The sequence below is a fragment of the Pongo abelii genome, chromosome 1 (assembly GCF_028885655.2).
Source record: "Pongo abelii isolate AG06213 chromosome 1, NHGRI_mPonAbe1-v2.0_pri, whole genome shotgun sequence".
In the NCBI taxonomy this organism is placed as follows: domain Eukaryota; kingdom Metazoa; phylum Chordata; class Mammalia; order Primates; family Hominidae; genus Pongo; species Pongo abelii.
Genome location: NC_071985.2, coordinates 88,525,553 through 88,542,142, shown reverse-complemented (window position 1 = coordinate 88,542,142; position 16,590 = coordinate 88,525,553). Strand labels below are relative to the sequence as shown.

The window sequence follows — 16,590 nt, the reverse complement described above, 5'->3', positions numbered from 1 at the left end:
GTATGGTCACATGGCTCAGAAAGCACAAGAAGTAGAGCCCCGAGGTCAGATCTGAGAGGCTTCTGAGGGGCCGATGCAGTGACTTCTCTGCTGCAGGTCAGGAGTTCTGGAACTGGGGCATGGCTGGGGAGGGGTTGCAGGGAAGGGTGGGAGGAAGGAAGAAAGGAACAAGTGAGTGGAAGTGCCACAGGATGAGCTCATTGGGATGGGTAGGAAAGAAGAGTTTTCTAACTTCTTAAGAATTTAAGAATTTATGAGAACTCAAGATTTCAGGAAGGCGGGAAGAAGAAACACATTGCATTTCTATCCTTGACTGGGGAACTAGATGATAGGGATGTGAAGGGTGGTTGGTGAGTCATGCCTTTTCGTCTACTCATTGTGGGAGGATGTGAGCTCTGGGGGCAGGCAACCCAAAACTGACCTCTCTAGGTCTCATGCCAATGTCTGTCATCAGAAGTGAGCAGGAAAAAGGACCTTAAGGACATGAGGCCGTGTCTTCCTCAGCTGAGCCTTGCAGGGCTGGCTGGAAGGTGGAGAAGGGATGGGATGGGAGTGGGATGTCAATGGGAGCCTGAAGATGGCAGGGTCATCCGCTGGAGCCTGGGGTTCTATGGGGCTCTCTTGTGCTGTGGAGGGCACAAGTTCTGCAGGCCTTCCTTACAGTAGTCAGGGCTGGCCTGAGCTGTGAGGTGGCTATAGAGGCGGTAGATGAGACAGTGCCTGGCACTTGGGATACCTGATATTCAGCCTGTCTCCCACTGGTTCCAGTCTGCCATCTTTAGGAACTAGGAGTAGGTAGGAGAAGCAGCAATGTCTCCTAGTACTCAGTGGCATCCGCTGGCCACATTCTTTCTCTCTGTTCCCCATCTCATGCCAGTGCATCTCCATCCTTCTGCAGCTGCTGCAGTCAGATCCATCATGTGGGCACTGACAGCCCTTCTGCTCCTGGGTGAGTCCACAGTGAGGCAGCAGAAGAGCTTTGGGTGGTGGAGAATAGGGTGGACCAAGGTATGGGGAGAGGAGGGTGGGTATCCAATCCTCAGTTTCCAAGTGGTTCATTATTTATTTTTGGAGGGGTGAAGAAGAAGGGGCTTTCTCAGAGCTTGGGAAACCAGGGCAGAAGAAGAAAAACAGGTTTTGGGACCATTCAGCCTTTCTTGTCGTCAAGAGTCTCTCTCCTCTCATCACCAACATTCTCCTTCTTCTTCTTCCCTCTTTCTCGTTCTGCAGTTCCAAGAAGTGGGCAAGCTGGTGAGTCTTATACATTTCTCAACCCAATTTTCTACAGCTTCCACTCCAACCCCCTAAGTGACCTTTTCAAGTAGACTTCTCACTTCTTGGCTGCTCTGGGATAGTGTCTCTTCCCACTCTCGTCAACCCCTGGGACTAAATTTGCTTGAAGGCAAATGGGTGCTGGCTGATGGACTGGTAGTCTGTAACCCAATGAATGTGATCTCCTCTCCTGCAGGGACGGGTTAGTACATGGGCTGGGGCCTGGGAGCTGGGGTTTCCTAAGATTTCCCAAACTCAGGTAGTTTCTTTGGGCACCTCACCTTGATTCTCTTTGCATGCCGCCCCCTCTCGCCCCACCCCCCACCCCAGCTACTCTGGAGAAACCCATATTGTCTCTACATCCACCTTGGACCACGATCTTCAAAGGGGAGCGGGTAACTTTGAAGTGTGATGGATACCACCCACTGCTCCTGGAGCTCTGGCCCATCAGCACTCTCTGGTATTTGGGCCACCTACTTCTGCCCTCTCACAAGAAGAGCATTGAGGTGCAGACACCAGGGGTGTATCGATGCCAGACACGGGGAGCACCCGTCAGTGACCCCATCCACCTCTCTGTATCTAATGGTGAGTGGTCTGAACATGAGGGGAGGGGGAGCACATGTCTCCTCTGGCAATACGAGCCCTCTGGTGGGAGGGAACACTGGGCCAATCCCAAGGTGCAGGAAACAAAGGCCACACTGGGGCCTATCTTAAGTCTCTGGAGCAGGTAGGGACCTGCATGGCACTATGCGAGAGATGCAGTAAGGCATGCCTAGCCCCCAAGGTCCCCTTACCCTCCTGCCACAGTGTGAGGCACAGTGTGAACATTTCTGTTTGTTTCTGAGACCAGCTCAGAAGAGCAAAGGCTCCAAGGACTTGGAGTGCTGGACAGAGAACTTTAGGGGGTTGGGGAGTGAGCAGTAAAGGAAATTCACCAAACAGGAAAGGTGAGTTTCCCTGGCAGGCTGAGCACAGATGGAGGATCTACTCTCAGTTGAACAGTGTGATGCTTCTCTGTGCCTCAGTGTCCACATCTGTAAAGAAGGGACAATAATAGTATGTATCTCTTTGGCTGCTCTGAGGATTAAAAGTGAATTATGATTTGCTAAAGAAAAAAAGCAGCAATTGAACTGAGCACTTACTCAAAGTTTTATTGCAGACATGTGTGTATGTGTACATAGGAGTCAGCTGAGAAACTGATTCTCGAGATGCTTGACGGGTTTTAAAACAGGATAAGAAAAATAACAATAATGTGTTTAATAAAGTACAGGATTGCTGGGCACGGTGGCTCAAGCCTGTAATCCCAGCACTTTGGGAGGCCAAGGCGGGCAGATCACCTGAGGTCGGGAGTTCAAGACCAGCGTGGCCCACATGGTGAAACACTGTCTCTACTTAAAAAAAAAAAAAAAATAGCTAGGCATGATAGCGGGTGCCTGTAGTCCCAGCTACTCAGGAGGCTGAGGCATGAGAATTGTTTGAACCTGGGAGGCGGAAGTTGCAGTGAGCCGAGATCGTGCACTCCTAGCCACAATTTGTATTCAGAATTTAAAGCACATCACTCATGTTCAGATTAGCACTTACACACACTTCATATTCATACTCTGTGCTTTCTTGTTCGGAAATCGTTGGTGATAGCAATAATTATACTGAGTACTATAGGAGTAATTACTGCTTACAGATTGAGAGTGCATGTGGATTTTGGCTATTACTTGCAGCATTCTTTCTCAATGTACAACACCTAAAATGGCTCCTGCTCTGTGCTAGGGCTATGTAAGTGTGCTATAATGATCACAGGGTAATTATGGGGTGCTGTAGGAGATACCTAAGGCTGTCTTGGGGTGTCAGGGATGTTTTCTGGAAGAGATAAGGTCTAAGCCTAGACATGCAGGACAAGCAGGTGAACTTAAACAGGTGAAAGAGAGTCTTCTTGGCTGAGGAAATAGCAGGTACAAAAGCCTTGGGCTCAGAGCAGGGCCAGTTCTCTCAACAGTTCAGTATGGCTGGAACTTAGCCTGTTAGGAGTGGAAGATGAGGAAAGTAGAGAAGAAATGGGGCAGGAACGAATACTGCCATGGTGAGGGAGAGGTAAGCCGGACCCAGTCAGGAAGACTCTGACACCATCCTAAGGAGGTTATAGTTGATTCTCATGGTCAAAACCCTTTGAGGCTGGAGCCAAGTCTCTGGCATCTTTGCCTCTCTGGCTAAGTGAAAGACGAGCCATCCCCCTTCCTTCCCACTCACCTACAAACATATCTTGCACTATGAGGCTCCTGGGTGCCAACCACCAGGGAAGGCCCGACCGCTCAAGAAAGCAGTGGGAGGCCAGGCCCGGTGGCTCACGCCTGTAATCCCAGCACTTTGGGAGGCCGAGGTGGGCAGATCACCTGAGGTCAGGAGTTCGAGACCAGCCTGGCCAACATGGCGAAACCCCGTCTCTACTAAAAAATGCAAAAATTAGCTGCGTGCGATGGCGCCCACCGGTAATCCCAGCTACTAGGGAGGCTGAGGCAAGAGAATCGCTTGAACCCAAGAGATGGAGGTTGCAGTGAGCCGAGTTTGTGCCACTGCACTCCAGCTTGGGCGACAGAGCAAGACCATGTCTCAAAAAAAGAAAAAAGAAAGAAAAAGAAAAATAAAAGAAAGCGGTGGGAGATGGCGGGGAAGGGAGGGAGAGGAGTTAAGAGGAGAAAGCTGGGAGGCTGTGAGAGTGGGAGATCTCCAGGGCTGGACTTTCTGTGGAGTCCAGCGTGTCTGTGGTGTCTGTCGCAGATTGGCTGATTCTGCAAGTGCCCTATGCTCCAGTGTTCGAGGGCGAGCCGCTGGTCCTGCGCTGCCGCGGCTGGTACGACAAGGTGGTCTACAAGCTTCACTACTACCACGACGGCCAGGCCGTGCGCTACTTCCACTCCAGCGCCAACTACACTGTGTTACAGGCGCGTGCCAGCGACAGTGGACGCTACCAGTGCTCGGGCACCATGCGCATCCCGGTGGAGAGCGCGCCCTTGTTCTCCGCTAAGGTGGCTGTGACAGTGCAAGGTGGGAGAGACCAGGGGCCCCGGGAGGGAGGCAAATGAGCACTGAGAAATTCTGGGACAGGAGCTCGGCGGGAAAAGGAGGGGAGGAAGTTCAAATAGCTGCCACTTGGAGGGTTTCTCTTAGACTATGGACGCTGTCTCCTCTCCTTTGCCGTGAAGCAGCGCTTGATCCGCCGCCTGCTTGGAGGCTGGTCCCTTTCCCCGACGCACACCCTGGCTTCTCACTCTGGCTGGGGATTCCCACATAGAGGGCAGCTCTGGCAGGGGCAGGGGCCACTGTGGGACTGGGACGAAGGAGCGACTCCCTAGCGTCCTGCAAGGCAGGCGCAGCGTCTCCTATTCTAGGCTGCAGAACCCGGGCTGAGTGTCAGTCGGGATGTGACATGAAGGGTCTGACCCGGTCCCTCTTCCTTTCAAGCTTTCCCCGTCCCTCGTGGACTCGGTCCCCCTGCGCCACATTTCAGAAGGCTCCCCTTCCCCCTCCACGTGGACACACGGCCTCCTCCCCTCCCCCCTTGGTCTGTGGGTCTGCAAGGAGCCCTCGCGGGAAGCAGGAAGGAGCCGGGTCGCGGAGCGGTGGACAAGCCGGCGCCGTTGCTCCCCGCCCTCTCCGTAGAGCTGTTCCGGGCGCCGGTGCTGAGGGTGATGGGTCCGCGGGAGGCCCGCGGCGCGGCGCTGGGCGGGGTGGTGCTGCGCTGCGACACGCGCCTGCACCCGCAGAAGCGCGACACGCCGCTACAGTTCGCGTTTTACAAGTACAGCCGCGCGGTGCGCCGCTTCGACTGGGGCGCCGAGTACACAGTTCCGGAGCCCGAGGTCGAGGAACTCGAATCGTACTGGTGCGAGGCGGCTACCGCCACCCGCAGTGTCCGGAAACGCAGTCCGTGGGTGCAGCTCCCGGGGCCGGGTGAGTGCCTGCACACCCTCCCGGATGCCCACCCTGGCGGTCAGCCCTGCTTCTGCCTCTCGCCACCCACGAATCTCCCCCGCCTCCCGGTCCCCGTCCCGCCCCCCGCCTTTCCCATCTCCCCCTCGCCGCCCTCCTCCTCACCCCTGTTCCGGCCTTCCCCATCCACGCCCACCGCCCACCGCCCCTCCCCCAGCCCAGTGCCGAGAAGAACCATGCAAGCCGCGCGTGACTGGGCGTAATGCATTCACAGGTTCTCCCCTGCACCCGGCCTCCACCACCGCCCCAGCTCCATGGGCCGCAGCCTTGGCTCCTGGTAACAGGCCGCTTTCCTTCAGAAAGCCCCCGGTGTCCAGATCGGTTCCGTCGGTCACCTCCGTCCCGAACACCACCTCCACGGGGCTGCAGTTCCCAGCAAGCGGCGCCCCGACTGCGGGGCCACCCGCCTGCGCTCCGCCAACGCCCTTGGAACAATCGGCTGGAGCCCTGAAACCCGACGTGGACCTTCTGCTCCGAGAAATGCAGCTGCTCAAAGGCCTTCTGAGCCGGGTGGTCCTGGAATTAAAGGAGCCACAGGCCCTCCCGGAGCTCAGGGGAACGCCCGAGACCCCTACCTCTCACTTTGCTGTGAGCCCGGGAACCCCTGAGACCACTCCTGTGGAGAGCTGAGGGGGCGGCTACCTTCCCCTCTGCAGGCTCATTCCTCCCTGGTCTCCTGCTTCCCCTCAAGCGAATTTCTTTCAAAGCCATCTGTTTGCATCCTTGTGTTTTGCTGTGGTTTTTAAAGGAGCGCCCACGAAGTGTGGTGGCTGACGATTTCAACCTCACACAGCAGTTTGTAACCGCAAGCATTCTCTTTGAATTCTCCCAGAATTCAGCAAGAAGTAGAAACCTGTTATTTACTACACTGTGATTTAACTTTGGATGTGAATTTAGTCACCCTTACCCCTTCAGATAAGCCTAGCCAGTACATATTTCAGCACAGGCAGTTTTTTTGGTATTTAAGTACATTGAGGTAACTGAGGACTTGAGAATATTTTAGGGTCAAGGTGTAATTATTCATAGTGAATTTACTCTGTTGATATTAAAAAGACGTTCAGTCCTATTACTGATGAGTTTACATCTTCAAATAAATCCTGGGTTCTATTTAGTTTTGGAAAGGGAAAGTTGTTTGTGTGGGCCTCCCATTCCCTGGTTAAAAGGATCAGAGTCTTTGGGAGGCTGAGGCGGGGGGATCACCTGAGGTCAGGAGTTCGAGACCAGCCTGGCCAACATGGCGAAACCCCGTCTGTACTGAAAATACAAAAATTAGCTGGGCATGGTGGCAGGTGCCTGTAATCCCAGCTACTCGGGAGGCTGAGGCAGGAGAATTGCTTGAACCCGGAAGGCGGAGGTTGCAGTGAGCCGAGATCGTGCCATTGCACTCCAGCCTGGGCAACAAGAGTGAAACTCCGTCTCAAAAAAAACAAACAAACAAAAAAGGGTCAGAGTTCTGTTAGACTCACCCAGGTGCACCCCCTGCCCCAATGCAGCTAGACAGACTGATGGGCTGTGGTAGCAGCAGGAAGATTATGCTAACCTTAGCCATATATTAAGTAAGTGTACCATTTACATTGAGAAATCTTTTTGAAGAAACTTTAAGACAAATCCTCAAAATTGAGTTCTCATTCTTAGCAGCTTTTTTCTTAAGAGCCTTTCCAACATGAATACACCAAGATACACACATGCACAGATCAGTATGCCATCTTGCATGGTGACTTTACTCTCACTTATTTAAAAGAAGAAAAGTGAGAAGCCATTTCAATTGCAATTTCATGGTTATGTTCCTGGAAAGTCCCATTTTGGTGGGTTTTCCCATCTGCCTACTGGAGCCATCAATCCTCTGCAGGGCTAGTGTGATTTGTCCTCAGGAGGCCTCGTTCTCATCAGGTCCATATCCTTCTTCAGTTAAGTTTCACCGTTAAGGCTTAGAGCTGTAACAACTGTACCCTCTCATCCTTTACTTCTGCTTGATAGATGTTCCATCACAACCCCAGTTTCCAATTTTTTCTGAGTGATTAACCAGAATAATATCAACAGCCTTCATCCTATTCTTCTTAATATTGTTCTTCACCATATTACTATTACAAAGCCACTGAAATTATACAGAGAGCCAGGCAGGCAGGCAGGTGCACACATAAATTACACTGCAATGTGATAAGTGCTCTATGAAACATGATAGGAATTCAGAGAAGAAAGTTGAATTTTTAAGGAAGAGCAAGAATTACCACATGGAGATGTGAGAAAGATTGAGGGTATGGCAAGTAGGCTGAGGATGCAAAGACACAAAGAAATGAAAGACTGTACCGTGTTTATGGAGGTACAAATAATTGGGAGTGGTTGGAGAATTGTGTATGTTTATGTGTATGTGTGTAGGTGTATTTTAGGGAGGAGGTGACAGAGATGAATATGGGGAAGTAGGAAGGAATCAGAACATGAAAGTCTTGTTAAGAAGTGCTTTAGCCTGTTGGATACTTGGGATGGCTCTCTGAAAGCATTCCTGACATGAAGGCATCAATATGTCTAATTTGAGGAAATGCTAACTTAAAATTAGACAAGAAGAATCAAACTTATCTCAGTGGATCTTTGCTTAACTCTGAGGAGATATGTCCAGGTCCCTATAATTCAGTACTGGGGTCCTGGTCTACAAGGGCCTTTGTGGCTCTGATTTCCAGCTTTCTGATGCAGGCTCATTTCACTTCTCAGAACTCTCTTCCAAGGCTACCTTTCCTAGCTAACTGCACTCTATTTCAGTGCCCAGGCTCTTTTCCCCTTCTGATTTTGTTTCCCTGAGATTTCTGCTTTTTTTTTTTTGAGACAGAGTCTCACATCTCGCTCTGTCACCCAGGCTGGAGCAATCTCGGCTCATTGCAACCTCCACCTCCCAGGTTCAAGTGATTCTTCCACCTTAGCCTCCCCAGTAGCTGGGATTACAGGCACCTGCCATCATGCCTGGCTAATTTTTTATTTTTGTAGAGACAGGGTTTCACCATGTTGGCCAGGCTGGTCTTGAACTCCTGACCTCAGGTGATCCACCTGCCTCAGCCTCCCAAAGTGCAGGGATTACAGGCTTGAGCCACCGTGCCTGGCCGGTTTCTGCCATCTTGATCTAGACAGGAAGTGACTAACATTAGTGGCAAGAGGCTTAGTAATTGAAGAATCTCAGGTCATTTAAAAAATCAGTTGATCATTTTTGAAGAGTACAAGAAAGAGAAATAGTTACTCAAAGGAGAGCTAGGGTGGCAGTATCTCTTTCATTCATACCTTTTTGGCAACATCAACATCCTTGTTCTTGTTTTGCCGTCTACTTCCACTTAGAACTAGGATGTGGGGGGATGGGGAAGAACAAGAACTTTTTGGTGAGAGTGAAAATCATTCATGACTCAACTTTCCGGTGTGAGGGAGAGGAATTGACTCATATGGCCTCTAGACTCCACTGTCTTCTTCGTGTACCCCAGCTTTTAAAGAGGAGGGCAGGATCAAGATGATCTTCTAAGATATCTGTTATTGATCTCCCAGGAAGATCTGCATTAAGGAAATATCAGCTTCATCTTCATCCCTTTTGTTTGAGGTTCCTACATGCATTTAGGGAAACCAGAAGGCTAGCTAGCCCAGGTTGTCCAAGGGGACTCTGAGAGCTCATTCCCAAACAGCAGGGATGGCAGAAAAATGCTGGAGAAACCTAGGGAGGAATCTGCTTCTCTCTGATACTCTGATCAGTTCTGTGTCTCAGACTTAGGCTGCAAACCCTAATCCTGCTGCTGTCCATAGCAGATGCCAGACAAGGAACCCAAATGTCCTCTATCAGAGAGCAGAAAAAATCCTGTCGCATTCCCTTTGGATTTCAGCCTTAGTCTTTAAACTGTTCTCCCTGAGTCTCAGTTTTTACTTGACCTTACACTATGAAAGGGGGATCTCTTTGGGTTTGTAAAGGAAAATTAAAATTCTAAGCCCCCCCAGTAGACTGAATGGACCCCCCTCACAGCCAAGAAGATTTCAAAGAAACCTGAAAAACCAATTTAGGCCATGAAGGGAAGTGGGGGATTGGACATGCCTAATTATACCCTCTCCCTTTTGGAGTTTAGCACAACTGACCAGCATAACATTAAAATAGAGATCCTAAGACTGACAGAACTGACTCTGTAGCAATAAGATACCAACTCCAACCTGACTCTGAAAATCAAAGTATTTTACCCCAAACTATATTTCTTTGACATATTTTGAAATGGCCCTGCAACGTTGTCTCTTGTGGGGGAAATTTACATTCTGTAGAGAATCCTCTTCCCTCTCCAGGTCTATTCCTGATCCAGAAGAGATGTAACTGAGTCTGACATCTTTTAAGGTCAGATAAGAGACATTCACTATCTATTCTCTCTGAAGTCTGGAGGTTTCACCTACATGAGAATAACCTTGGCTTCCAGAACCGCTCCCTTCCCTTAACTCAAGCTGACTTCAATTCTTCAGGCATAGCTTAACTCTTTCAACCAATTGCCAGTCAGGAAATCTTTGAATTCACCTATTACCTAGAAGTCGCCCCCTCAACCCGACTTCGAGATGTCCTGCCTTTCCAGGCCAAGCCAATGTATACCTTACATGTATTGATTTATGTCTTTGTTTGTAACTTCTGTCTCCCTAAAATGTATAAGATCAAGCATAGCCCAACCACATTAGGCACATGTTCTGAGGAACCCCTGAGGCTGTATCACGGGCTATGGTGCTTAACCTTGGCAAAATAAACCTATGAACTTATTGAGACCTGTCTCAGATGCTTTTTGGTTTATAGGTTTCACACTCATGGCTTTTTTCCTAAGAGATTGAATTAAATCCTCTAGGTTAAAGTCCAAACTTCCTATCACAGTATATTGAGCCCATTCATCATACATTATGGCCACACTGACCACCTGCTCTTTCCCCAACACACCACCACCATTCATGACTTTATTTTTGTATATATTTTTGCTTCAACTGTTATAGAAGGGCTGCACAGGCCTTCTGAGCCCAAGATTCCTCATTTGCAAAGTGAGGGAAATAATAGTAACCTCACAGGGAGAGGAAAACAAACAGATCCTTTCATCATTAGAGGTTTTAAAACAGTTGATGATAAAAAGCACAGAGGAGAGATACTAAGCCCAATATGGAGGTCCAGGAATCAACTTCTTGCCAGTCCCCAGCGATAGGCTATTTGTTTCTAAACTTGTGCTGTTTTAAATTATGTTGCAATGAATATCTTTACATCTGTATCTTTATGCACGTACCTGAATATGTCTGCAGGATAAACTCCTAGAAGTAGAATTGCTGCATCCAAGGATATGTGTCTTTTTAGAATTTTAATAGATAGTTGCAAATTATTTCTCAAAGAGAATGTAACAATTTGTGCTTCTACTAATTATGAAGGTGAAAGCTTGTTTCTCTTACCTTGGTCAAGAGAGCACATCATTGTACTTTTATTTTTTAATTAAACCCACGAAAACCTTTTGACTCTTTATCCAGTGTTGAGTGTCCCTAGTCAGATCCTGATAGATTTACTATCCTGTGCCATACAGCAGTCCAGTAGTATAGTACCCCAAGGGTCAGTGCACTTATTTGTAATGCTAACCCATCCAGCTCCTGAATTCCTTGCTAGCTGTTCTGTAGTTAGCTCAAAGAACTGCACTTCTGACTGTACTTCCTTATTAAATACCCATTTTCTGTCCATTAGAGCTCTTATTCCAAGCTAGATCATTCTAGTCCTTCGCGAGATTTTCAGCATGTACTATAGTTAGCCCATATTGGTTTAGTTTGTTCCCCACTCTACCTGCAAAGATAATTGGTTTAAATGTTTGACATTCTACTTATAATAAGAATCCTCATGTAAATGTACATGCCTGATAGAGCTGAGACTAAATAATTGGTAGAACACACTACTGTCTTTTTCAGTTCAAAGGCGTCAGTCTCACTGCAGTGTGGGAGATGACCATTCTCTCATCTCTTAACAGTAAATATACCCTAGTGTATCATGTTAAGTTGTAATAGCCAAGCTAATTAGCTTTGGACCTAGAGATGGCAGAGTTGTATAATGTTAAGAGTCTTAGCTCAGGAGTCAATAGACTTGGGTTCGAATGTTGCTTTTACTACTTAACAGCTTTGTAGCTTTGGGCAAGAAACATTGTCTCTGAAATTCTGTCTCCTCTTTTGTAAAACAGAATGATAATAGTACACACCTGTAGAATTGCTAGAAGGATTAAATGAGATTTGTAAGTAGTACATCTAATACATAAGAAGCAGTAAATTGTTATTATGACTGTAATTCATTGAATCTAAAATGATATTAATTATAGGATGTACCATTAAAGAAAGTGTAAGAAAAGGGAAAACATGGCCAAATAACTACATAATGTCTTTTAGACTTAATTAAAATAGACTTATAAAATCATAAATAATGAATAAACAGGGAAACATATGTGAAATAAATTGGGTAAGATACTTCTAAAATGTTTTTACATTCAGATTCTGACTTTTCTCAATCACTGTCCAACTCATATTTATCAGTGCCCATGTTTCCTCACTCCTGTGACATCTTCTTTTCTATGAAAAGCACGGGAAGTGCAGCATTTCTTAAAAGAAGTCATAAAAAAGTAACAGTCATTGTTGCCAGACTTTTAAGCTGGTTTTATAATTATCTGGAGCTAACTTGCTTTTGACTTCTGCTTTAGGAATGTTGCTACACAAGTCTGATTCACCACCTGCCCCATTTTCCCCACAACTAACAGTTGCTCACTGTTGTCTCCAGAAATTTTCACCAAGCTGCTTACACCATTTTGTAAATTTTGATGCTGGTACTTTAATGTTCATATGAGCAATGAAAACTATAACAAGACAGCAATTATTAGATACATCGTGATTTCAGAGATGTTAAAAGATTGTTTTAAAAAGTCTTAGAATATATAAAATAAAAAAAAATCCTGAGCTCTAGGCAAACAAGCTTCAAAATGTCTAGGAAAAAAAAAGTTACATATAGTCCTACATGTGGCTAGAGACTAAAGGTGGACATCTTTCAGGATGAATTGGAGGTCCTCAAAAATCTGAAGGGGAAAGTAAAGATTGTTTAGTTCAACCAAAAAACCATTTATTGAGATGCTTCAGGCTGGGCATGGTGGCTCATGCCTGTAATCCCAACACTTTGGGAGGCGGAGGTGGGCAGATCACCTGAAGTCAGGAGTTTGAGACCAGCCTGACCAACATGGTGAAATCCAGTCTTTACCAAAAATACAAAATTAGTGGGGCATGGTGGCATGCACCTGTAATCCCAGCTACTTGGGAGGCTGAGGCAGGAGAATTGCTTGAACCTGGGAGGCGGAGGTTGCAGTGAGCCGAGATCTCCCCATTGCACTCCAGGGCAACAAGAATGAAACTCTGTCTCAAAAAAAAAAAAAAAAAAAAAAAAAAAAAAAAAAAAAAAAGAGATGCTTCTAAACTTTTCCTGCCATGTGGCCATGCAGCTCTGCTTGACTTTTTGTGAGAATGTGGCCTTCATTACTTCCCAAGGACAGCCCACTCTATCTTTGGACAGCTCTAGAAATTAGAAAGTTCTTCCTTACTCTAATGAGCAAAATGATTTTGTTGTAACTTCTACTCACTGTACCCCCTTGCGTTACACAGAACAAATCTAATTTCTGGTACTCTTGACAGGCCTTCAGATAACTAAAGACACTGCTTAGCTCATGCCTATGTTTTCTTAAAGGTATACTCTTTCATTCAAATTTTTTTTTTCTCAGGGTTTTTAACTTTTTCAAATTTGGAATTCCTTCTCCATCCTGGCTTCTTTTTTTTTTATTTTTTTTAATTTATTATTTTTTTTTTTGCTGTGAACCTATTTTTATTTTATTTTATTTTATTTTTATTATAGTTTAAGTTCTAGGGTACATGTACAGAATGTGCAGGTTTGTTACATAGGTATACATGTGCCATGGTGGTTTGCTGTACCCATCAACCCGTCATCTGCATTAGGTATTTCTCTTAATGCTATCCCTTCCCTACCTCTCTAGCCCCCGACAGGCCCAGGTGTGTTGTGTTCCCCTCCCTGTGTTCATGTGTTCTCATTGTTCAACTCCCACTTATGAGTGAGAACATGAGGTGTTTGGTTTTCTGTTCTTGTGTTAGTTTGCTGGGAATGATGGTTTCTAACTTCATCCATGTCCCCCCCACCCGCTAGTTTTTTAAATAGCATATCTCCAGTTTTAAAATTTGGGACCCATGACTTACTTACCGTGTTCCTCAGATGGATGTGTCCAGGGAGAATAAGGCAGGAAGGCAGGGTTTTATTTTTATTTTGTACAATTAAACAATTGTACTTGTGACAGGATGTCAAAAATAATGTTTCAAGATACAGTGGACATGAAATTCTGAAGCTGGATCATCATATGCAGAATTTACAAAGGAAATGGTTGAGGATCTGTTCCTTGACTTTTGGACTCTGAAATCATGTCAAGGGATAAAAAGGGGCCAGGATATGGAGAGGAGAGAGGACCTGTGAAATGATTTATTTGCCATATTTCCCCTTCATAGTGGGGAGGTATGGGAAGCTTACCTCCTCCTTCTCAAGCCTAGTGAGAAGGATACCCATGGAATCACCCAGGTCGATCTGAAATGTGTTCTCTGCAGTAGGGAGATACAGGGAACTGGGCCTGACTTAGGCTTGAGAAAGCTAAAGTGAGCTATGGTGGTAGGATAGAAGAGCCTATTTTAGGATTAGCCAGCCCTACAAAAGATCCAGGAGCCACATCTATATGTATTTCTGTGGCCTGTGAAAAACGGAGTGCTTGTTGGGCACAGTGGTGCATGCCGGTAGTCCCAGCTCCTCAGGGGGCTGCAGCAGGAGGATTGCTTGAGCCCAGGAGTTCTGGGCTGTAGTGCACTATGCCCATTGGGTATTCATACTAAGTTCGGCATCAATATGGTGATCTCCTGAGAGCAGGGGATCTCTAGATTGCCTAAGGAGAGGTAAATGGCCCAGATGAGAAATGGAGCAGGTCAAAACTCTGTGCTGATTAATAGTGAGATAGCACCTGAGAATACCCACTGCACTCCAACCTGGGCAACACAGAAAGACACTGTGTCTTTATAAAAAGAAAGAAGCAATAACAATAAAATTAAGAAGAAAGAGACCTGGTATGGGGTTGCCTTGGTTCCTGTACTATAGGGTCACCAGGAGAGGCAGACAAAGGCACCAAAAAGCTGGAGTTGCATCTATATTCCTAGGGGCAGACGAAAGAGGTGCAATGGAACACCTGGAGGAGAAATGCATCTGCCTTGAGCACGACACCATAAGGAAACAATTCCCAGAAATAAACCTCCAAAAAGTCTACGAAAATGCTCATGGGAGAATAAGTTAGCTTTAGCCACCTGTCAAATTCAGAGAGTAGGAAGCAGCTCAGCCAAATAACTTTCTGTTCCCTTACCTATCCTCCCTTTCTTCCCTCTGCTCTCCTACTTTGGCCTACGTGAGAAGCAAAGGAAACAGACGCTAACAAGAGGAGAAGGAGATGTGGAGAGAGAGAGGGAGAGAGAGAGAGAGAGAGAGAGAAACACCAATCAAGTCCCTTCCCCAAGTCAACACCTTAACTGGATAAGTAAGAAGACAGACTTACCATTGGATAAAGACTGGAGGTCTGATTAACATCTAGAATGGGCATTCTGATTTAGAAATTGAAACTATACTTGCAGCCTAAAGTCATTATAGGATTCTCCATTACCTAAAGAAGCAGAAAAATCATGGCTATTTGCAAACTTTAATGTACACATGAATCACCAGGGCTCTGGGTGATTCATGTGTACATTAAAGTTTGCCAATATCCATGGCAAATGCAGATTGTGATTCAGTGGTCTGGGGTGGGGCCTGAGAGTCTGCATTTCTGAGAAGCTTCTAGTTGATGCCAATGTTGAAGGTTCTTGGGCCACACTTTGAGTAGCAGGGTGCTGTAAGCTAGGGAAGATTACCCACACTGAATGAATGCATTTTAAATTGATTTTGAAAGATAAAAGAGCTACATTTTGATCGGGTAATGAATTGTGCTTTTAACATACAAGTTACCCACTTTATTTAATTTTTCAAACATTATTATGAATATAGTCTATTTGAAAACTTCATACTGTATTTAAAAAAATGGTAAGCCTATTTTTCTTGCCATCCTCCCACCCACTCCCTCAGTGGGTTATAGACGTGGCCACTATTTAACAATTTGATGTGCACTCTTCCAGGCCTTTTATTTTAAAAAACAGCTTTTTAAGTGTATTATTATATTGATCAGGATTCAATTTCGGAGAACGGAATTAAATCTAGCTGGATTAAGTAGGAAGGAATTTATTACACAGTATTTAATAGCTTACAGAATGGTTGGGAGAGATGAAGAGACAGACTGTAGTTTGTGTTTTCAGCAAAGTTTCCCAATATCAATTCAACAAGGGAGTTGCTTCCCCTTCTGAGATCAGAAATTTGCCAGCCTCGGGTCACACAGCCATTGCCATGATTGAGAAAACAGTCACGATAGAAGAGATGCTGCTGTTGCTAGGCTGCCAAGATCATACCTGTCTTCTATGGTCCAAGGAATGGATGCTCAGGGCCCTGCCCCTAGCAGCACAAAGCTAGATCCTGGACACTAGGTAGGTACTATTGCTGGTAAAGAAAAACCAAAATCTTCCTCAACCAGGTTTCCAGAAGCAACATCAGCTGCAGCAGTACAGCCTCCGCTTCACTTTTACCTTCCATGTGTTGTATAAGGGCTTCTGAGTGGCCAGACTTAAATTACACCCAGCACCTCACTGCTGGGGAGTCACGGTCCCTTTTACCTTTCCAGGCTCTGCAGTTCAGAAAGGCACTTGAGATGGTAATGAGTGGATGTTGACACCACCTCTACAGACAACAAAGGGGTTAGTCCTAGAATTTTATTGCTGGAAAAGACTTAGGGATTTAGTCTAACTTGTTAATTTTAGAGAAAAGAAATTGAGACCCAGAGAGCTGAAATGACTTGCTAGTGATGGACTAGAAATAGAACTCCAGCCATTTACATGGAGTTGAGTGTAGCCTAACCAGATAGCTTCCTCTCCAGGACTCGTGATATTCTCCAGCCTCATTGGGCTTATTGCCTATAAACTTACCAGAGAGATTGTTTTCATCTAAAGCACACCTCTTTGCTCCCCAGCTTTTGTTTATGCAGTTCATTTTGGGGACCAAAATGCAGAACCTTATACCTTATATTTACCTCTTTTAAATTATGTCTTTGTTAATGTAATAAGACAATTTTTTGATCCCAGTACAGTCCCTCCCAGCTTGTAACACATGCATATTAGGTAAGCATATCT

At 46.1% G+C, this 16,590-nt stretch overlaps 1 protein-coding gene across 1 annotated transcript; it reads left to right on the top strand.

Moving 5' to 3' along the window:
* FCRLB (Fc receptor like B) lies at window positions 1-10,006 on the top strand. The gene is made up of 7 exons (XM_009241587.4): window positions 1-96; window positions 899-949; window positions 1,231-1,251; window positions 1,603-1,857; window positions 4,042-4,308; window positions 4,924-5,214; window positions 5,468-10,006. The coding sequence occupies exons 2-7, from the start codon at window positions 919-921 to the stop codon at window positions 5,881-5,883; spliced, it is 1,281 nt and encodes a 426-aa protein (XP_009239862.2). The 5' UTR covers window positions 1-96; window positions 899-918; the 3' UTR covers window positions 5,884-10,006.
* Window positions 10,007-16,590: the final 6,584 nt, after the last annotated feature.

Excerpts from the sequence above, each read along its gene's own strand:
- FCRLB (XM_009241587.4), top strand. The coding sequence starts at position 919 with ATGTGGGCACTGACAGCCCTTCTGCTCCTGG. Across the intron at positions 1,858-4,041 it reads CCACCTCTCTGTATCTAATG|ATTGGCTGATTCTGCAAGTG; the intron begins GTGAGTGGTCTG and ends TGTCTGTCGCAG. Across the intron at positions 5,215-5,467 it reads GGTGCAGCTCCCGGGGCCGG|GTTCTCCCCTGCACCCGGCC; the intron begins GTGAGTGCCTGC and ends ATGCATTCACAG.